General features: G+C 35.2%; 2 protein-coding genes across 5 annotated transcripts; both read left to right on the top strand.

Moving 5' to 3' along the window:
- The first annotated feature begins 467 nt into the window (after positions 1–467).
- On the top strand, positions 468–12,374 carry LOC146913071 (uncharacterized). Of its 4 annotated transcripts, none has more exons than XM_085716324.1 (11): positions 468–511; positions 4,089–4,186; positions 4,312–4,398; positions 4,486–4,642; positions 4,818–5,363; positions 5,813–5,955; positions 6,071–6,268; positions 6,415–6,505; positions 6,603–6,768; positions 7,516–7,626; positions 7,718–8,015. In XM_085716324.1, the coding sequence occupies exons 2-11, from the start codon at positions 4,104–4,106 to the stop codon at positions 7,849–7,851; spliced, it is 1,716 nt and encodes a 571-aa protein (XP_085572450.1). In that variant the 5' UTR covers positions 468–511; positions 4,089–4,103; the 3' UTR covers positions 7,852–8,015. The 4 variants fall into 4 exon arrangements, with proteins under 4 accessions (XP_085572450.1, XP_085572449.1, XP_085572447.1 ...); XM_085716323.1 differs by lacking the exons at positions 468–511; positions 6,603–6,768; positions 7,516–7,626; positions 7,718–8,015 and adding exons at positions 1,562–1,959; positions 10,885–11,050; positions 11,776–11,886; positions 11,978–12,374; XM_085716321.1 differs by lacking the exon at positions 468–511 and adding an exon at positions 1,601–1,959.
- On the top strand, positions 8,897–12,374 carry LOC146913072 (F-box/kelch-repeat protein At3g23880-like). Its single transcript, XM_085716325.1, has 4 exons — positions 8,897–10,787; positions 10,885–11,050; positions 11,776–11,886; positions 11,978–12,374. The coding sequence occupies exon 1, from the start codon at positions 8,964–8,966 to the stop codon at positions 10,233–10,235; it is 1,272 nt and encodes a 423-aa protein (XP_085572451.1). The 5' UTR covers positions 8,897–8,963; the 3' UTR covers positions 10,236–10,787; positions 10,885–11,050; positions 11,776–11,886; positions 11,978–12,374.
- Positions 12,375–22,644: the final 10,270 nt, after the last annotated feature.

Raw genomic sequence — 22,644 nt, 5'->3', positions numbered from 1 at the left:
GATCTGGAGGCCGTGTAGGTATGGGACTACATGGTTGAAGGAAGGCTTATAAGAATTGTTAGGTACTACCCATATCAACAAGATGCATCTTCTTTCCGGTAGCTCATTCCATAAGAACTCCACAGTTAAGCGTGCTTGACTTGGAGCAATTTTGGGATGGGTGACCTACCAGGAAGTTTCCCGGTAAGCGTGCGAGTGAGGACAAAACACGCTGAAAAGACTCGTGTTGGTTTGTGGGGTTAGTCGGCAATCCTAAAAGCAGTCTGGGATGTTGCAAGTACATTTTCAGAGTCCCCTCATTTACAAGTTTGTCCTCAATATAATTTTAAAATTTTAATTCTACCCTTAACCCTAATTTCACTCATTTCACACATCACACACTCTCTAGCCCGCTCTCTCTTAGTTCGGCGATCTTCGACAAAAACTCGATTTCGATCTCGATATTAATCTCCGCCACGATCTCGATTTAGATCTCAATATCCATTACGTTTTTGATTGCTGATACCTCCAGGTTTGTAATTCCTATTCACGATTTCATGCTTTCGTTTAATTTCAAATCGCGTTTTTGATTTGATTTCACAATTTTGATTTAGGTGTTTCAACTTGCAATTTTTGTGTGTCAACTTTTGATTTCTATTCACGTTTTTTTTTATTTCCTTCAACAATTTTGATTCATAAAATTATATAGCTATCTTGATTTATGCGATTCATGATTTCTGTGTTTCATGTCTTATGGGATGATCTCTTCATTCTCATGATTTATGTGTTTCATTGTTCTTATGTAATTCTTGTGTGTGATTTATGTGTTTTTATCGTGATTTTGACTAATTTGGTGATAGTGTTCATTCGTCTCATAGCAGTCCAAATTATTGAGGTGTTCATACAAGAACAACAATTGTTGAGTATTAACTTCCCCAAATATTGCAAAATGTTTGAACTTTGAATATGTGTAGAGCAAATAATTTCAAACCTCAGTTGAAAGTAGTTTTCAAAAAATTGCAAAATGTTTGAACTTTTGAATATGTGTAGCAAATAAATTGATAGGCTTTGACACGACATAAATGCATTCTGTCACATAATTTGGTGTATTTCTCCATTTGTATAAGGATAGTTAGAGTAATTTAGTACTTGGTGATATATTCATCACCTAGCTATCATGGCCACACACATGAGAGAGAGAGAAGAGTGAAAATTAAGGATCTAACCTCTAGCCGAACCGAAGGCACCTGCATTAAACTTCTTCACAACCTGAACCAACCACCATGTTGTAACAATAAGGACATATGATCCAAAGTGCTATGAATTCCAATTTGTTTTGAATTGTTTTCTTAAACAAATTGGATGCGTGGTTTGAATTCCATCGGTTGATTTGGCTTTTACAGTTACATAATTACATATTTATATTTCATCAAATACCATATTATATAAGTATATAAAAAAAATAGGTGAAAAAACAGGACATAAGTAAAAGTTAGAATTTCATTTTAAATTATTCCGCACATTTTGTAAGAAAAAAAAAGAAAAAATTTATTCCGCACAAACACAACACGGCATGCCCTTAGAAATTAGCAAATTAAAAAATTTAGTAGTTCCGAAATCCGAAAATCATAATTTCAATAATTGACTGTTCCCGCCACATCACACAAAGTGGGAACTCAAATTTGAGTCACACCAAAATAACTTAAGCGCATTCCCTCCCTCCACATTTTTCACTCCAAAACCAAACCCATTTTCCCGAATTCATCAAAATCTCGTTTTCTCTTTCTTCGTTTTTTGCTACTACCAACAATAATGGAAATCGATTCATCTTCTTCGCTAAAACTGAAAGAGAGTGAGGTTGTTGTTGTTGTTGTTGATGCGAATGGAAAACAACAAGTCAGTCGTCGTAACAACTCACGCGGAGTTCGTGTTATCGGAAATCGAATCTATGATTCTGAAAACGGAAAATCTTGTCATCAGGTTCTTCATTTTCGAATCTTCTTTCATTCTTCGTTTTATTCATTCTTTTTCATTTTTTGTTGATTTGATTTAACCACTACTGTTTCTGATTATAATGTATTGTATATTTAATAACATGATTTTTAATTTCAGATCTATGTAGTTCTGACACAGATATTTCATTTTCCTAAATTATTATTCGTATAGTTGTCTTAGTTTCGTGTTCGGTGTCTGTGTCAGTGTCAGTGCTTCATAGATTTAGATTGTCAATTTTTAATTACTTGTAGTCTTTGACTCTCTGTTGCACAAACATTTCTAATTGAAGATGTATCCCAGTGTCCGACATGTGTTGTGTCTGACACCGACACTTTTGATTACACTGAATTATGTCATTTTCTGAAGAAAAAAAAAATTGGTGTCGACGTGTCAGTATCGTTTGTGCCAGTGCTTCATAGGCTGTTGTAGTAGTTGTAGGTAATGTATTGAACCGTATTCTTGAGTTCAGATCTATGTAGCAATGACACCTATGAAGCATAGACTCAAACATGGACACTGGACACGACACAAATATGTACGTCGACACCAATAATAATTTGAGAAAATGACGTAACAATGTATCAATATCGTGTCGGTGTCGAACACGATACATATCTGTCACTAGGACACGATACGAATCCGAGACCATGACATGCTTAATCTGAGGAGTCTCTATGCTTCACAGATTGACACTGACACAAACATTGACACCTATGCTGCGAAGCACTGACACTGACAAGTCGACACTAATAATAATTTGAGAAAATGACATATTTCAATGTAATCATATGTGTCGATGTTCTGTTGGTGTCAGACACAATACATATTCGACACCAGGATACACATAATCCGAGGTGTATCTGTTCTTCAGAGATTGTCACTGACATGAAATTGACACATGTGGTTACATTCATTTATTCCATTTTCTCAAATTATTATTGTTGTAATGTATCTTGTCCCCTGTCTGTATTTGTGTTTAATGTGGTAGTAGAAAATGTAATGTAATTGTTTAATGTGGTAGTAGATAATGTATTGAAATGATGAAATAAAATTAAGAGAGAACAAAGCTGGGCGTGGCTTGTGAGTATAGGAATACACACAAATTTTTAATAAAAGTGTGTGCTTGATGTTGCTACTACTTGGCATGGCACAATCAGAAAGTGAGACTTGAACTGTTTTGTGTGAATGTGAATATTGAAAAGATTCATCTTCTGTTTTTGTTTGTCAATGTAGTTATAGAATTTGATTAATGAGCTAAAATTGGTGTTTGAAGTCTTGTGTTGTCGACTGAATGGATGTCTTAATTGGTTTGCTTTGAGTACATTGTTAGCTCAAGACCCCAAGTTAATGTTAAAAATCGAAAAAAAATTATTTGATGGGTTGTAGGGTGATGATTTTGAAGGTTTACTCTATGTGTTTCTTGTTTGCATTCAGTCTATCATTGTTTAATGTCGTAGTAGATAATGTATTGAAACAAGGAAGTAAAATTAAGATCAAATAAAGATGGGTGTGACTTGTGAACGTAGAAATGAAACACAGATATGAACTCAAAGAATATGGTTTTACTTGTCAACAATAGTGTGCGTTTGTTGTTGCTACTTGACATGACACTGCACAGAAAGTGGGATTTGAACTTATTTTTGTGAATGATTTATCTTCTGTTTTACTTGTGAATCTGATTTTGGAGTTTAATTAATTGGCTGAAATTGGTGTTTGAAGCAGTGTGTTGTCAGCAATAATGGTTGTTGTAATTGGTTTGCATTCAGTGTATTATTAACTCGAGCCCGAAGTTAATATAAAAAATAAAAAAATTCTTTGGTTGGTTGTAGTGTGATAATGTCTGAAGGTTTACTCGGAGTGTTTCTTGTTTTATGATTTTTGGTATGTGTTTGTTTTATTCTGAGATGTGGTGATTTCTGGAGGGAGCACATTTCGAACACTGGTCTATGACTTATTATGGGGCATTGGGAATTATATGAAAAATGTGTACTTTGTTGATTGGTTGTAGGATGATGATGTTTTGAGGTTTAATTTGACTAGCTTGAAACTGTGTTGGTATTTGCTTTCCAGTTTTGATGCTAACACATTTGTTTACTTGGTTTTCCACATTGAAGTGTCGGCAAAAAACAATGGATTTTTCTGCTGTTTGTAAGAATCCAAGAGGTGGGAAGCCTTGTGTCATCAGGTTCTGCCACAAATGCCTCTTGAACAGGTTTGGTTCCCCTCTTTTTTTAATTTGGTTTTATCTTTAGACTAATTCTATTTTATTAAGAGTACAACAGTAGACTAATTTATTGTGTGTTTTTTGAATGCTGACAATTTTTGTGTTGAATTTAGATATGGGGAAAAGGCGGAAGAGGTAGATCTATTGAATGATTGGAATTGTCCAAAGTGCAAAGGAATCTGCAACTGCAGTCTTTGCATGTAAGTTGTGGTTTGAAAATATGTTTTGAATTTGGTGTTGTAGTTTCCATTTTGTGTATTGGTTCTGAAAGAAGAGTAACATTGTAGGAAAAAAAGAGGTCATCAACCTACTGGTATACTAGTTCATTCGGCCAAGGCATCTGGTTTTAACTCTGTGTCAGCAATGCTTACCAAGAAGGCTTCTGAAGATTTGGAGTCGAACAATATTGTTGTTTTGCCTTCAAAAGAAGCTAATTTGGATAAGGTGTGTTGATTTTCTCTCCATTTTTCTGTAGTTGACACAAAAGATAAATTTGTGTTTGATGGTTAATAAGTTTCCTCTTCATCGATGCAATTGAAACAAATGATGCAGTAGCAAAAATGTGTTGATTTTCATAGTTGTTTTTATGGTTGATTTTCATGTTTGTTATATACTACAGGAGCTTGTAGTGGATCTATCATGGGAACCTGAGAAGGAAAACTCATTATGTGGAAACAAAGGTTTAAAGATTGAAAATGAGAAAACAGAGAAAATGAAGCGGGAAAAGTTAAAGGAAATATCTAATGGCAGTGTTGATGATGCTCTTGAAAACAAGAAATTGAAAAGGCCTAAACTTTCCAACGGAGTTTCCGATGGTAATGTGAAAAGAAATGCAGATGCTGATACGGAGACAAAAGTAGAGCAGAGTCATGGAATGATTCCTGGTCAGATGGATGCTCCTAAGGCTTGTTCTGCAAATGATGATTCCTTCATCCCTAATCTAATGCATGAGAGAAATTGCCAAGGTACTGTTGTGATAACTGATGGTGAAAATGCTGGTGCCAAGTCTCAAACAAATGCTATAGCTCTGAATGCTGAAAAAATTAAGGAAGAAATTCCTTTGCCCCTTGGCACTGAGATGACCAAAATATTAGACCTTGAGTTTGCACCCGAAGATGTTGGGAATGCATTGCAGTTTTTAGAATTCTGCAGAGTGTTTGGAAAGGTATTCCTTTATGCTGAATTTTCTCTTATATCTTTGGTTAATAACCTTTTACTGCTGCATCTAGTAGTTTACAAACTGAATATTTTTATTGTTGCTAGTTCCTTAAACGCTATTGTTAGTTACACACAATATCTTGTTGGTTCAATCAGCAAGCAAATTTTGTTTTCTTTTTAAGTTTTGGCTGGTTTAGTTGGGGTCTAACTTATTATTATTGGAGTCTAAGATCAAATTAATAATAGTCATGGCAAGAAATTTGGACTACTTTACATTTTATTAATATCATGTAATCCAAAAATTAATCCTTAGAATTACTTTGCAATAGGTCATTTAATTGATTTATTCCTTTAAATTGAATTAAATTCTCTAGACATAAAGATGCTATTGTAGCTTAATATCCGTTCATAATTGCTATATCAAGTTTTCTTACATTTGTTCCCATGTATAATCAGGCTCTCGATCTTAAGAAAGGAGAAGCAGGAGCTATTTTAAGAGCATTGCTACGTAAGCAAAATTTGCGACGTGGACAAAATGCCTTGGTGGTTGAGTTCCAAATCAAGCTGTTGACTTTGATAGTATCTGATTCAGATATTGAGTGAGTTTATTCAATTTGACTTTTTATTTGTTATTTCATTTTTAAAGGGTGAGAGGGATTTAATTTGTATAGTATATTTGGAATAAACTGTTATTTTTGGATCACTTTGGTGTAGGTCTTCATCCTTAACTGCTGGCAATGGAAAAAATTCATGGTTGAAAGTTCTGGAGGATTTGATTACTGAATCTGGTGCTGCACTAAAAGATTTTCCGGCGGATTGGCTCAATAAAGGCATTAGCGGATATAATGATTTGGACTTATCTAAAAAGCTTATCCTTCTGAACTTTATCTGTGATGAAGCTTTGGGCACTATGTAAGTATCTCAATTTAAACTGGAAATTGCTTTGAGACCTTTCTTGTTACTTCATTGTTTGATAATCGTTATTACCTTTTTTTTATTATTATTCTTCCTGTCTTTATCTTGTTTAATGTGGTTGGATACTTGCTTTATATCTTCAGGAAGCTAAGGAGTTATATTGATGATCAAAATGCAATATTGGCTGAAGAAATGAAAGCAGCAAAATCTAAGGTCGCTGAAGCTAAGGAAAAGGTAAGATGATACAAGGTGGCATGTTTTTTGTTTCTGAAATGTTGCTATTCCAAACTGTCACATGGTGTTCATATTGTTGTGTACATGTTATCTACAGGAAAGAAGTCGTAAGCAAAAGTTGCAGGATGAGATGGCAAAAGCTGCTATATCAAATGGGACAAACCTCTCAATTTCAGAATATGATGCTCTTGTTTCAAAAATTAAAAGTGAAGCAGCTAAAGCTCGTACTGAGTTGCTTGAGGCAAAAGGCACAATTCCTAAACGTATGTTCTGATGTTTGAGTATTTCATACGCTCTAATTTTAAGTAAACTCCATGCATAAATTTCTTAGGTGGTTATGTGTAGTTTATAAGAGTACCTAGGTTAAAGAACTTGAATGTTGGTTTTTTTATGACAACACTTTGGCTAAGGTATATAGGCATTATAAACTTCAGTATTTATTATTGGGTGATATGCTGATCCTGAATGATATTAATATTTTTCATATCTTGTTTACATTCCCACAACATTTCATTTACTTTCTCAACATCTATCTTCCCTACTATCTGCACTGAGTTGAGTAGATGCTAATGAACCTTGAATGAAGTGTTGAATCCATGTGGCTCATGTTAATGTTAGCGGGTATAGTACTGGTGTGACACATGCTATTACAGGAGAACTTTGGATTCATGGTGTCAAAGTGTGATCAACCAGTTGTATTGTTAATGGTTGCTGTCATTCGCTTGGTTGATGTCATGGTGTGATCAACAAAGTTTATTTATCGAAAATAAACATCCAATTTGTTAAATTCAGTTGGTTTAAATTTGCCAATTTCTTATGAAGAATATGATTGTTGCATCAGTAGTTACTTCTTTAACATCCAAACTGGACTTTATTTGGTAAACCAAACAAATGCACTTGATTAAGGAAATATAGAGAACATGCAAATATATGGTCACTCTTTGTTTTGTAAGAGTTCAATGTTCTGCTATTGCAATGGTTGACATTGTTTTTTCCTTATAACATCGTAGGGAACCAATGCTGTGATGCAGTGAGAATTGAGCCTGAGTACTTGGATAACAGTGGTAATGCATTCTGGAAATTAAAAAGCTATAATGGTGAATATGCCTTTTTGTTACAAGGTAATTCTCAAAACAAATTAGCTTAACTTTTGTGAATGACACCATTAAGATTTAGGCTATAGCATGTTTACTAATACATATCAACATACAGATTTGAAGATCCATGATGAACATGCTGTTGAAGTTGATGAAAAATGGTTTGTTTATGGAGCTGTGCAGAAGGATGAGGTCACTAAGTACATTTCCTCTAGGAGAGATTGGTTACCAAAGCTAACTTCAGTTTAGTTGTTTGACAGATATTACCAATTACATACTAGTAATCTGCCAGGGATAATTTAAGGTTTTAACATGTATTGAAAGTGTCCTAAGTTCCAGTGTTTTGGTGGTAAAGACAAGAATCCTTAGGTTTCAAATTTCAATGCAATTAGTTACAATTTGTAGCTGGTTAATTTTATTTTTTGTAACTTTTCAAATCACCCTCAATTTAATCCACCAATATATTCCTATTTTTTGATACACACTTTATCTTTCCAATAGGAAGAAAATGTACAAAAATACACTTTGCTATTTCAGTGTTAATTTTCTAAAACGACATTTAAAAAGGAACGGAGGGAGTATATTTTTCTTGTAACAAACATTTTTTTTTTAAGATTGTAGCAAATATTTGTTAGTTAATATATTTTTCTCCAAAAAATTCTTTTTTTTTTTGTAAACACTCTCTCTCATAACAAACAATTGTCAATTTTCTAAATATTGTGCACATCTCTTTAATTAATTTAAGTCAATATAAAAATTATTCCAACTTCACATTAATCAAAAGTTAAGAAAAAATTAACTTTCCTCTAACTCCTTTAATCAAAATTAACGCTTCAACTATGGCTTCCTCTTCACCTTCCATCAGCAGTTCCAACAAGTCTTCTACTCTTTCTTCCTTTTTAACATTCATGAAGTTTTTATTTGTTTTTCTCTCAAATCTATTCTTTTACTTTGCACTTGAAATTTTTAACAATTATTCATTTTATTTATAGAATTTTAACTCTCTTCATAAAATCATTATTATATGTAACAAAATTTTGTTTAAATATGAAGATAACAAGAAACAAATTTTTTTTTTTTAAAAAAACAAACAAACTTTATTTAAAAAAACAAACTTTAGTTTTCCAAATATGTAACATTAATTAGTTTTAATGAAAAAGATAAGAGTAACCAAACAAAGAAAAAAGATACGAGTAAGTGACAAGGGTATAATTGACAAATTAAAAAGGAACGGAGGGAGGGAGTAACTACCAAAAATAAAAGTCGAATAAGTTAGCTGAGGATTAGGCTTCCTTACTGTCCAAGCATCTGACCTATTTAGGTTTCATCCTCAACGCCGCCACCTCACTGCGTGTACAATCATGACTCCGGTGACGCCGGTGGTCCTTCCGGACGATCTGATCGCAGAGTTACTTTCCTTCCTTCCCGTGAAATCTCTTGTTCGATTCAAATGTGTTAGCAAGGCTTGGAAAACTCTAATATCTGATCCCGCCTTTGTGAAATTACACCTCAATCGATCGTCAACACGAAATCCACTCTTCACACTAGTCACTCTGCACGTCCCAACAATCCGCATGATCATCGGTGAATTGGATTTTGGTAGCAGTATTGTTCCTTACTTGTTAAACCGTTTAATTCAAAACCCGTCATTCACCCTTTCTGTCGATCCGTACTATCGTTTGACCGGTAGAGAATGCTCTTATATACTCGGTACCTGCAATGGATTGATTCTTTTGACTGGCGGTGATTCTCTATTTGGATATTTTCGGCTATGGAACCCAGCCACAAGAACGATGTCTCAACATTTTGGGTATTTTCGCCGTTTTCACAGCCATGATGCAGACCACCCTTTCCCGTTTCTTGGCCATTACAACTTCACCTTTGGTTTTGATAACTCTACTGACACTTATAAGATAGTGGCGTCCAATTACAATCCAAATATCAATGTAAGAATTTGGAGTTTTGGAGATTATGATTGGAAAGAGATTCATAGTTTCCCTGTTGTTCCTGTTTATTCGTACTTTGGTGAAAATGATGTGGTGCATAATGCTGTGTATTTGAGTAGCACTCTTAATTGGTTGGCTGTTCACAATGACTTTGACTATGATATTAAGAATCTTAAAGTTGAGCAGTTTGTTATTGTTTCACTCGATTTGGGAACTGAGACATACAATCAGTACCGTCTGCCTCGTGATTTTGATGAAATGCCACCTGCTCTGCCAATTGTTGCTGTGTTGGGGGGCTTCCTTTGTTGTTCCTATTTTTACAAGGAAACCGATTTTCTTATATGGCAGATGAAGGAATTAGGGAATGATGAATCTTGGACTCAATTTCTTAAAATAAGGTATCAAAATCTTCAAATAAATCATGACTACTTTAGTGACCAAGAGTTTATCCATGACGAGATAAAGTATCATTTTCAATTGGTGCCGCTTCTTCTTTCAGAAGAGGCTGATACACTGGTGCTTAAGACCAGCCAAGAATCCCATCCAATTCTCTATAATTGGAAAGAAAATAGAGTGGAGCGAACAAAGGTTACAACAAGTAATACTGTTACCGATAATAGATCTAGTAATTCTATACTGTGGTGCTCGGCCAAGGTTTACGTTGAAAGCTTAGTTTCAATTTTTTGAGAGTATGTTCCTCTTTTATGGTTTACTTGTTTGAATCTATGTTCATTGGTATATGTTTTATCATTTTAATAGATTGAGTGAATAGTCATTTTTGTGATTGCTAAGATTTATTGTATTTTTTAACGATCAGTTCACAGATTATTGACTTTATTTAAAAAGGCGAAACCCTTGGAGGAGACATTTCTCTCCTATTCTTTCCTATTTTCTCAACAAAAGTGTTATTTCTTTTAGTCTTTTGAACTCAATTCTTTTATTATTTTCAACTCATTATCACTAGGTACTTCTGTAGGCCACCACATTAAGAAGTTTGCTTTCTCAAACATCCCACTTTACTCATTAAGTATTAATACAATGTATTTTTCATCAAGAGAATAGTTTGGTTTAAACTTAGTTATTCCGGAAGTGTTCTATAATGTATCTTTGCCAAATGAAATTTGTTGAATACTCATAACAAAAAGCAAAATTAAAGTCCTGCTTTTGCTCATTTCCTCAACCACATCTCACATTCTCAAGCAAAAGGCACAATCTAAGGTCGCTGAAGCTAAGGAAAAGGTAAGATGATACAAGGTGGCATGTTTTTTGTTTCTGAAATGATGCTATTCCAAACTGTCACATGGTGTTCATATTGTTGTGTACATGTTATCTACAGGAAAGAAGTCTTAAGCAAAAGTTGCAGGATGAGATGGCAAAAGCTGCTATATCAAATGGGACAAACCTCTCAATTTCAGAATATGATGCTCTTGTTTCAAAAATTAAAAGTGAAGCAGCTAAAGCTCGTACTGAGTTGCTTGAGGCAAAAGGCACAATTCCTAAACGTATGTTCTGATGTTTGAGTATTTCATACGCTCTAATTAAGTAAACTTCATGCATAAATTTCTTCTATCTGATAGTAATATTTAGGTGGTTATTTGTAGTTTATAAGAGTACCTAGGTTGTAAACAAGTTAAAAAAGCTCAAGAAAATGATAAAGAACTTGAATGTTGGTTTTTTTTATGATAACACTTTGGCTAAGGTATTAGGTATATAAGCATTATTGACTTCAGTAGTTATAATTGGGTGATATGCTGATCCTGAATGATGATAATATTTTTCACATCTTGTTTACATTCCCACAACATTTCATTTACTTTCTCAACATCTTTCTTCCTCTCTATCTGCACTGAGTTGAGTAGATGCTAATGAACCTTGAATGGAGTGCTGAAACCATGTGGCTTATGTTAATGCTAGTGGGTATAGTACTTGTGTGACACTTGCTATTGTAGTGGAACTTTGGATTTATGGTGTCATAGTGTGATCAACCAGTCATATTGTTCCTGGTTGCTGTCATTTGCGTGGTTGATGTCATGGTGTGATAATAAAAGTATTTATCGAAAATAAACATCCAATTTGTTTAAATTCAGTTGATTTAAATTTGCCAATTTCTTATGAAGAATATGATTGTTGCATCAGACATCAGTAGTTACTTTAACATCCAAACTTGATTTTATTTGGATATGCTATTGCAATGGTTGACCTTTTTTTTCTTCTTATAACATCGTAGGGAACCAATGTTGTGATGCAGTGAGAATTGAGCCTGAGTACTTGGATAACAGTGGTAATGCATTCTGGAAATTAAAAAGCTGTAATGGTGAATATGCTTTCTTGTTACAAGGTAATTTTAAAAACACTTTAGCTTAACTTCTGTGAATGATACCATTGAGATTTAGGATCTAGCATGTTTACTAATACGTATCGACATTCAGATGTGAAGATCCATGATGAAGATGCTGTTGAAGTTGATGAAAAGTGGTTTGTTTATGGAGATGAACAGAAGGATGAGGTCACCAAGTACATTTCCTCTAGGAGAGATTGGTTACCAAAGCTGACTTCAGTGTAGTTGTTTGGTAGATATTATCACTAGTAATCTGCCAGGGATAATTTAAGGTTTTAACATTTATTGAAAGTGTCCTAAGTTCCAGTATTTTGGTGATAGAGACAAGAATCCTAGGTTTCAATGTAGTTATTTACAATATGTAGCTGGTTAATTTTATTTTTGTAACTTTTCAAATAGTAAGGATGCAGATTGACCAAATGTTGAGGTAAAATGGTTTTACATCAACATTTTTTATATTAAATTTTAATTATGTTGAATCATATTTTGTTTAGATGATGTATGTCTCTTGCATGATGATTCATATTTTTTCCCAGAAACCTATGTATTCCATGGTTATTGGTTCGTTTTTGGAAGCACTATCCTTGCACTTATTAAATTGGAAAGAAAAATACATTATATTTTAGTTGTAGTAATAATATGGTTAAGAGCCAACACGAGAGTAAAGTAAGTGTAGCGGAGATGAGGATGTTGCGATGGATGAGTGGTAAGACTAGACAGGATAGGATTAGGAATGACACCACCTATAGTAGAAAAGTTGGTAGAAAATAGGCTTAGATGATTTGGACATGTAGAGAGAAGACTTGTAGATGCCGTTGTAAGAAGAGTAGATCAAATGGAGGAGAGTCAGGTTAAAAGAGATAGAGGAAGACCTAAGAAAACCATTCGAGAAACCATTAGAAAAGATTTAGAGGTCAATGAGTTGGATCCAAATATGGTTTTTGATAGAACACTATGGCGTCATTTGATCTATGTAGCCGACCCCACTCAATAGGATAAGGCTTGGATGTTGTTGTAGTAATAATATGAGCATGAAAATTGCTTTTCTGACATAGAATACTTCCTATTGACACATGGAAATGACCTTTTTGCCCCCAGCGGTTGTTAACTACCGTTGATTAAAGCCCCGGTAGTTAACTGCCGCTGGACTCTCAGCGGTAGTTAACTACCGCTGGAAAACTGCTTTTGTTTGCTGTCCACTTGTTTCTGCCACTTGTTCCTGTCAACTTCACCTCTCAATTCCAAAGCAACACATTTTCATCCATAACAACATTACTTTGCTATTGCTACCTCTTCATCTTTCCGGTCTATGTTCTTCCGCACCGAACTCGTATGAACACCTCTATAACTTGGCAGTTTTGCATTCTTATTTTTGGCAGGACCATTTCTTCTTCTAGGTTTCTCTGTTTCATCTATGATCTCTACATCATCTTCCTATAATTTACAAAATAGATGAGAGATTCAGATATCAAATAATGAAAATGAACCAATTCAGGGGGATTGAAACAACGCCATCCTTTGCAGAACATTTTAGTGTACTGATTCAAGTTCATCTTCTAAAAAATGTGGAAAGAGGGTTCCAAAATATATGAAACCGTTACTGTAAAAGAAAAGAAAAAAAAAAGCATATGAAATGGCCTTCGAGATGGGAGGATATAAAGTGCTTATATGCCCCAGATTCCTGATATTGCCAAGTTCCTGAGCATCTGTTGCCATTGAAACAACGGGAGGATATATTTCTTGCAGAATTTTCAGTACTAAGAGAGGTATGTTGGTCTAGAACTCATCTCTGTCTTTTGGGAGTAGATGAAAATGAGAAACCACATAATAAAGAAGAATTATATGAAAATGAGATGGTTGGTGAAGTAAAACAAAATGTTGAAGAAGAGGAAACAGAGGAGAATCCACTTTTCAGAACATGAACATTAACTATTATTATTATTATTATTAATTAATTAAAAAGTGGCATAAACAAGTGGGGCAGCAAACAAAAGCAGTTTTTCAGCGGTAGTTAACTACCATTGAGAGTCCAGCGGCAGTTTGAAGGTGAGAAAAACACAAGAAGGGGGGGTTGAATTGTGTTTTGAAAAATTCTTCGTTTCTCCTAAAAACTGAACACACTGATCAGAAGCTAGGTGAGACAGCTTCTGAAGTGATAATCAGAATCTAAAAGCAGCGGAATAAAACAGAGAGAGAGAAGAAGAACGACACAAAGCAATTATACTGGTTCCTTCCACAATCCGGAAGTAGTCCAGTCCCCCTTGCACTTCCAAGGAGATTTCACTATGAGTAATATCTGATTACAAATGCTCAAGCACACAAGCAAGAGACTTCCAATGCTCAAGCACACAAGCAAGAGACTTCCTTTGCTCAAGAACACAATCAAGAGACTTCCTGCTCAAGCACAACTGCAAGAGACTTCCTAACTAAACAAAGTTACACAGAAAATTGTTTAAGGTTGAACACTTGATATACAATCAGAGGTGCTCACAATACAAATCAGATACAGACTCAATGGACTTAAGAATTTCTAAGATATGACTTTGAGACACAGAAATTCTAAGTGAATGCAGAACAATTTCAGCAGAGGTTTGGTACTTGTGAAAATCTTGTGAGTCTTTCGTTCAGCGTTCTTGCATTACCAAAACTCTAGGTCTTCACTCCTTTATATAGAGGTGTGAAAGAGACGTTGTGAAATTGCCAGCACACCAAAGAGTCGTTAGTTGAAGCTTGATCTTTCACCAATGATCTTTTGCCTGATTTGGTTGTTGTCCTATGAAGAACCAATTTGAAATCCATTCCTTATCCAAAGGAACATATATGCAGGCGAGACCGTATTCTGGAGCTGTTTTCTTGTCTTGAAGCGTGGACACAAAACAGAGTAGTGGAGAACGTGGTTGTACAATTCGTACAAAGTACAATGTCAACGCTTTCGTCCAAAATGCAAGCACAAGCCTTCAAACACCTTTGAAATGACCGTTGCAAAATTCCACTAATCCTTTGTTTGTGTTTTCGAATCCAATGGACAGCTTTTGCATTGATAATTCTTCAATTCTTGAATCTTTTGCAAATCCAGTTGAGATTCAGCTTCTGGTGAAATAGCTTCTGATGAGGCAGCTTCTGATGATGCAGCTTCTGATGACATGACTTCTGCAGCTTCTGATGATGTGGCTTCTGGACCTCTTGTCTTCAGAAGCACTATTCTTCAGGAGTGGCTTACTTCAGGAGCGCTATTTCTTCAGGAGCAGCTTGACTTCAGGAGCACTTTGCCTTCAGAATCATCTAAGCTTCATTTTCTTTTGCTCTTTATTTGCTCATTCAGAACCAATGATGTAACTTTATAATTATGGTCCTGTACACTTGAACAAATATTAGCTAGTCCAATTTACAATTTTTAATACCTTGTTATCATCAAAACTCTTTAAGGTTCATTGTTAAACACATTTTGTTCCAACAATCTCCCCCTTTTTGATGATGACAAACAAAAGTATTTAAAATTGATCAATTGTTGTTAATCTAATTAACAAGTTGACTTTGGGGTTCTGAGGTTTGTAAGCTCAGAATCTGAGGTTTGTAAGCTCAAACTCCCCCTGAGTCTGATAGTATTTAAGGTGAGGTTTGTAAGCTCCCCCTAAGTTCTATCCAGGTTAATTAAATTCATTTTTCGCACAATAAAAAATATCAGAGCTTAAAAACAAAATTGAATCATTGAAAGAATTAACTTATAGATAAGAAGAATGGTTCAATTAATTTTACTTGAATTTTGATACTCCTTCGTTCGTTCATAGCTTATACCAATAAGGTAAAAAAAATGATAGAAGTTTTTCAAAAAATTTCAAATACCATTAATGGGGCTCAGAGCCTTTAAATACTTGTCATATATACTCCCCCTTTTGTCATTATCAAAAAAAAGAAAAAAAAAACATAAAAGACAAAAAGATTTGAGAAAAACTCAAACAAAAGAGAGTATACAAGAAATTAATCAGATCAAAAATATATGAACATGAATATCTAAAATATCAGAAGCAGCTAAACAGTCAGAATCAGTAAGCATTCAGAAGCAAAGAGAATTAAAACAGAATGGTTTCAGAAGCAAGGACTAGGAATTCAAAACAAACAACAAACAAAAAGAAAAACACAAGGGTGTGCAACTAAGTGTTGGTTTGATGTTGTTTCTTCATCTCCTCCATTTCTTCAATCTTCTTCTGCAACAGTTCTTCAAGCTGTTGTTGCCTCTGGAGAAGAGCATGTTCCCTTTCCTTAGCTTCTTGCTGCTGCTGTGCCATCTGTTTCTTCAGAAGCTTACACAACCTGGCTTCTCTGGTCAAGTAGTCCGTTTCTGAGAAGAAAGGCTGGTTTGTCAGGAGCAGTGTAGAACTTCTTACTCTGAGACTCTGATTCAGATGCTCCATTAACTTCCTGACAGAAGCTTCCTTGCTTCTGATGCACTTAGCCCTTATGCTTTCAATTAGCTCAGTTGCCCGGTTCTGAAGAGATGCCCAGGAGTCTTCATATGCACTTGTGAGATCAATTGTCCTTCGTTGATCCACAAGATTATGCAACTGACTCAGGATTGTGAGAAGCTCAGAATTAATATATCCAGATTCCAGGATGTTTGTGGGTGGATGTTCAAGGATTTCAAGGTCAGAATCACTGATTTCCAAATCTTGAACAGGGTTAGGAACTGGAATGGTAAAGTGTGTTTGAGTGTTTGAAGATGAAGGCAGGTCAGAAGCAATGTGTGTGGTAGAGGTTGAGGCTTGAACATTGACTAGAGAGATGTCAACATCCATGGGAGTTGGTTGTGGGGAGTGTTCAATTTCAGTTGGTGGTTGTTGTGGTGAAGTTGATGTTTGAGTGTTGAGTTGGGGTTCAATGGTAGCTGTTGGTGATTGTGGGGGTGTTGTGGGTTTATGTGGTTCAGGTGTTTGTTGATGGGGGTTTTCTGAAACAACGTTTTCAGAAGCAGCTGCTTCTGGAGTTGCTTCAGAGGCCTTTTCTGAGGTAAATTTGTCTATGGGTAACTCACCTGAGTAGTGGAGAACAAGATTGTCTAAGACAGAAGTGTCTTCTATTGGTTCAGGTACAGATGGTGAAGAAGGTGAAATGGGGATAGAGGTGACTGGAATCTGAATTACCTGATCTGCAGGGCCAGCTTCAGAAGTGATCTTCTGTGGATCAGCAGCTTGAGGAACTACTTCTGAAGTTCCCTCTTCTGGAGCATTTTCAAAAATGAGCATCATATCGTCTTCCTCATTGTCTTCAGTGGGCTTACCAGCAATGGCTCTTACTTCAGCCAATTTATCTTTGTAGAACCTATCACAGTCTTCCAATCCCAAAGCCTTGAGCTTTTCATCTCTTTGATGAGTGTATTGTGCTTTTAGATCCTTTTTGTCTGAAATAAGTTCAGAAGCACGTTCATCTGCCATCCTTTTCCTTATTGGAGTCATCTCAACCATAGGACTCACAAGTTGAAGGGGAGCCTTCTTCTTCTTCAGCTTGGGATCAGCCTCTTCTTTCTCCATTTCTTCAAGAGCTTCCTCCAGCTGCTCTTGAGTGATTACCAAGTCTGCCTTACCTTTTCTTTTCTTCTGAGGAATAGAAGCAGCACCAATCTTCTGCATCTTTCCTTTATCCTTGGTAGAAACAGGTTTAGCTTCAGACTTAGCAACTTTAGCAATAGCAGCTTCTGACTCAGTACTGGTTCTGGCTTTCTTTCCTTTAGAAGGAGCAGCATCAGATTCAGAACTAGTTCTGGCCCTTTTCCCTTTAGGTGCATCAGAAACAGCAGCTTCTGACACAGCAACTGCTTTGGCCTTCTTGCCTTTCCCTTTAGCAAGAGCAGCTTCCTCCTGAGACCTCGCATCTTCCTCCAAGACGTACTCAGCTACTAATCTAGCTAAGTGTTCAGGATTACTTTCCTTAACTATGGAAGGAAAGTCCCTGATAATCTCAGATTCTTCGGTGGTCAACTCCAACCATTTCTCATCTTTAGGAGCTGTCTTGAAAAAGTGCATTGAATGCAAAGTCTTGCTACTGATAGTCTTCTCTGCAGTAGAAACTTCGAAGCATTTATCAGAAGCATCCCTTGTTCTTCTCAACAAATCCAGCACTTTCCCTTGATAAAAGATCTCAGAGAGCAATCTTCCATAGGGCACTTGTTTCCTTCCTTTGACTGTGCTTTCATTAATAGCCCAGCAGAGATGATCCAATACATATCTTGGAAAGTTTATCTTTTCCAGATTGGTCATGAAATAGATTGCTAGCTTCTGTTGGTTGTTGGGTTGATCAGACCCACCTGCTCTTTGAAAGAAGCAATCGTTGCTGAATTTCACCAGCATTCTATTGTGAATCTCCATTTCAGAAGGCTTAGCATCTTTGTTACCACCCAGAAGAGTGTTGTAGTAGTTTTGCAGCAGGACATCATCCTTCTTAACAATTTCTTGAAACCTTCCTTCTGCATCCATTCTACAAGCTTTAGCAACTATCTCCTCTGTGATGATTACAGGAATACCCATCACTTCAGACCTTATCTCAAGGCTACTGAAGGAAGCGGGATTCAACTCAATCTCCTTCTTTCCTTTCTTCGACCCAGCTGGTTTATCTGCTGCCTTCACAGGCTTTCTATTGACAATTTCAGCCCTTAACCAGAAATCTTTGACCAAGTTCACATATGTTGGCCCATTTAGCATGTTGAAGTAGCCAGACAGTTTCTGAGTTTCTACGTAGCCTTCCATGTCCACTTCGTACTTCTTGAGTGAAGTGAAGTCCACTGGTGATTCTACTTGGACGATTAAGGATTTCCATGGAATATCCATAGTCTTCTCTTTGTAGATGGACCCAGATTCTGATACGCTTTGCTTGTTTGATGTAGATTCTGTAACTTTTGAGCTTGATGATGCCATTTGATGATTGACGAAGATTTGAAGAAGATGAAGATTTTAGGGTTCTAAGTTTGAGAGAATGCGCTTACTTCGCAAGAGGTTTGAGAGCAAATGTGTTTGTTGTGAGTGAGTAGTGTGTGAATTGTCAAAGTGTTAAAAGTAAAACGATTGCAATTCAAAAGAGACAAACAAACATAACATTAATGACAAAATTGGGGGCGCGTGAAAAGTACTTTCAAAGCTATTAAATCATCATTGCCCTTTTTAGTTATACATCAACACATACAGGCCACGTAAGAAGTTCACAGAGTAACTACCAAGTTAGTGGGCCAGAAGTTACTTTTAAAAAGTAACTCCCAACGTTTCCACTAATTCAACTATTCAGAAGCAATAAATCCAGCTTCTGGACTTCAGATGCTGACGTCATCAGAAGCGAGTTTTCCTCAGAACCTCAATAAAGAGCTTCTGATGGACTATCGCTTCTGAACTAACTTCAGAACCTAAAATCCTATTCAGGAGCAAGCAAGCATTTAATCAGATACAAAGTGCATGTTCAAATTTTTCTTTATAAAATCAAATCTTTCAACAGTTAAAGGCTTAGTAAATATATCAGCCCATTGATTTTCAGTATCAATGAATTGTATATCTAAAATTCCTTTTTGAACATAATCTCTGATAAAATGGTGTTTGATTTCAATGTGCTTAGCTCTTGAATGCAAAATTGGATTTTTAGACAAACAAATAGCAGCAGTATTATCACAATAAATGGGAATACTGTTAGCAGTTATCTGATAATCTTCCAACTGATGTTTCATCCAAAGTAGTTGTGTACAACAACTTGCAGCTGAAATGTATTCTGCTTCTGCTGTAGACATAGCAATAGTTGTTTGTCTTTTGCTAGCCCAGGATATAAGATTATCACCCAGAAATTGACAATTGCCACTGGTTGACTTTCTTTCAATCCTATCACCAGCATAATCAGCATCACAGAATCCAATTAGCTTATAATCTAAGGATTTCCTATAGGGTTAATATGTCTTTACCCCCCTGTAATATAGGCGAGTTCTGGTTTTCCCCCCTGTAAAAAAGATTCTTTCGATTCCAACCCTGTAATATAAAGATTCCGTCGAAAACCCCCCTGAGCACATTTGAGACCCCCCCAGCTGATGACGTGGCGTGACGTGGCGCGCTGAGTCACCTTTTCTGCTGACGTGGCGTGCTGACTGTATAATTAATTTTATTTTTTATTTTTTTTATAGGGTACACGTGGCATTTGTCATTTTTTTATGTCTTTACCCCCTGTAATTTAGGCGAGTTCCAGTTTTCCCCCCTGTAAAAATTTTAAAAATAAAAAATAAAATCTGGAAAATTTAAAAAAATAATTATTTTTTAAAAAAATGCTGGAAAATTAATAAAAATTGAAAATAATGAAAAAAATAAAAAAAATTAAAAGTCTGGAAAAAAAATTCACATGACATGTGTGTATATACATACCACATCATTAAATCAGATTATTTTTTCGAAAAATAAAATAAGTTCGGATTTAAAAAATTGTAAAAAAGTTCAGATTTTTTTTGAAATTTAGAAGATATTTAAAAATACTGAAATTTAATTTTCAAAATAAAAAAGTTTAGATTTTTTTGCGAAATAAAAAAACTGGAAAATATTTTAAATTTTAAAAATCTGGATATATTTTTTTTTAAAATCCGATTACAATATGAAAATTAAATTTAAAAAATCATATAATCTGAAGAAAAAAATTGATTTTAGTTTAATTAAAAATTTAGAAAAAAAACTGAGAAGCTTGAATTACATAGGAATATTTTTGTAAAAAGAATTATTAATGCGTGTAAAATTTTAAAAAGTGTCCGCTTACACTCAGGTTCATCGAGCTCGAAAGAGCTTTATGCTTGCTGCTTGAGCAGGGAGTTGTTGGCACTTGGGTTTGTTATTGTGTTGGCAGTCAATCCATTCGCTAAAATTAAATCCTAATTGTTTTTGACAAATGTTCACTGTTCATATTTTTTTTTGTAATCTGGTTTCGTTCCCGTACGCGGGTTCGCTATGTTATGCTCATGATTAGTGAATTTTTGTTAGGATATTTTAGGACTGTTTCGCTTGGTCTGATTTATAATGATGTATGCCCGTTTTGGGTTTTAAAAAGTGTTTCGCTTAAATTTTTTTTTAAAAAGTGTCTTATTTAAGAGACATTAAAATTTAAAAAGTGAGTACCTCAAGTTGCTCTTTCAATGTCTTTTGAGCTTCGCAAAAAAATCTAAACTTTTTTATTTTGAAAATTAAATTCCAGTATTTTTAAATATCTTCTAAATTCCAAAAAAAAATCCGAACTTTTTTATAATTTTTAAAATTTCAAAAAAAATCTATTTTTTCATTTTATTAATTTTTTAAATGTTTTTGGAATTTTTTCATTATTTTCAATTTTTATTAATTTTCCAGAATTTTTTAAAAAAATAATTATTTTTTTAAATTTTCCAGATTTTATTTTTTATTTTTAAATTTTTTACAGGGGGTAAAACTGGAACTCGCCTAAATTACAGGGGGGTAAAGACATAAAAAAAATTACAAATGCCACGTGTACCCTATAAAAAAATAAAAAAAAATTAATTATACAGTCAGCAAGCCACGTCAGCAGACAAGGGTGACTCAGCGCGCCACGTCACGCCACGTCATCAGCTGGGGGGTCTCAAATGTGCGCAGGGGGGTTTTCGACGGAATCTTTATATTACAGGGTTGGAATCGAAAGAATCTTTTTTACAGGGGGGAAAACCGGAACTCGCCTATATTACAGGGGGGTAAAGACATATTAACCCTTTCCTATAAAGGAGTCCAAGATTGGTCGTTCCTTTCAAATACCTGAAGATCCTCTTGACAGCAGTCATATGAGATTCTCTAGGATCTGATTGGAATCTTGCACACAAGCATACACTGAATAAAATATCTGGCCTAGATGCAGTGAGGTATAACAAAGAACCAATCATACCTCTATACAGCTTCTGATCTACTTTAGCTCCTTCATCTTCTTTGCTTAAGGTGCACGTAGGGTGCATTGGAGTGTTCATCACTTTACAATCTTCAAGTTTGAACTTCTTCAGAAGCTCCTTTGTGTACTTTGATTGATGAACATAGACTCCATCTTTGCATTGATTGATTTGAATGCCCAGGAAGAACTTCAGCTCTCCCATCATGCTCATTTCAAATTCATCCTGCATTAACTCAGAAAATTCCTTGCAAAGAGATGCATTAGTAGAACCAAATATTATATCATCAACATATATTTGCACAACAAGAATATCTTTCTCAAGGGTCCTTCTGAAGAGTGTAGTATCAACCTGTCCTCTTTTAAAGTCATTTTTGATTAAGAAATTACTTAGTCTATCATACCAAGCTCTGGGAGCTTGTTTCAAGCCATATAGTGATTTCTTCAGTTTAAAAACATGGTCAGGATATTTAATATCCTCAAATCCAGGAGGTTGCTTGACATACACTTCTTCTTCTATGACACCATTTAGAAAAGCACTCTTGACATCCATTTGATATAATATTATGCCATGATTAACTGCATAGGAAAAAAGTAACCTGATTGCTTCCAATCTTGCAACTGGAGCAAACGTTTCAGTGTAATCAATGCCTTCTTGTTGACTATACCCTTGTGCAACAAGCCTGGCTTTGTTTCTTGTTACTTCACCTTGCTCATTCAGCTTGTTTCTGAATACCCATTTTGTTCCAATAATGTTCTTGTGCTGAGGTTTGGGTACCAGATCCCACACATCATTTCTTTGAAATTGATTCAACTCTTCTTGCATAGCTAGGATCCATCCATCATCTGAAAGTGCTTCATCAACTGTTGTAGGTT

This window comes from Medicago sativa, chromosome 6 (assembly GCF_051527215.1).
Source record: "Medicago sativa cultivar Bolivia chromosome 6, Bolivia_mono, whole genome shotgun sequence".
NCBI lineage: Eukaryota > Viridiplantae > Streptophyta > Magnoliopsida > Fabales > Fabaceae > Medicago > Medicago sativa.
Note: the sequence above shows the minus strand (reverse complement) of the source record. Positions and strands in the feature narration are given on the sequence as shown.

Coding starts and splice junctions, on each gene's coding strand:
- LOC146913071 (XM_085716323.1), top strand. CDS start 1,792: ATGGAAATCGATTCATCTTCTTCGCTAAAACTGAAAGAGAGTGAGGTT. Junction 5,956..6,070: donor GTATCTGATTCAGATATTGA/GTGAGTTTATTC, acceptor ACTTTGGTGTAG/GTCTTCATCCTTAACTGCTG. Junction 6,269..6,414: donor GATGAAGCTTTGGGCACTAT/GTAAGTATCTCA, acceptor TTATATCTTCAG/GAAGCTAAGGAGTTATATTG.
- LOC146913072 (XM_085716325.1), top strand. CDS start 8,964: ATGACTCCGGTGACGCCGGTGGTCCTTCCGGACGATCTGATCGCAGAG.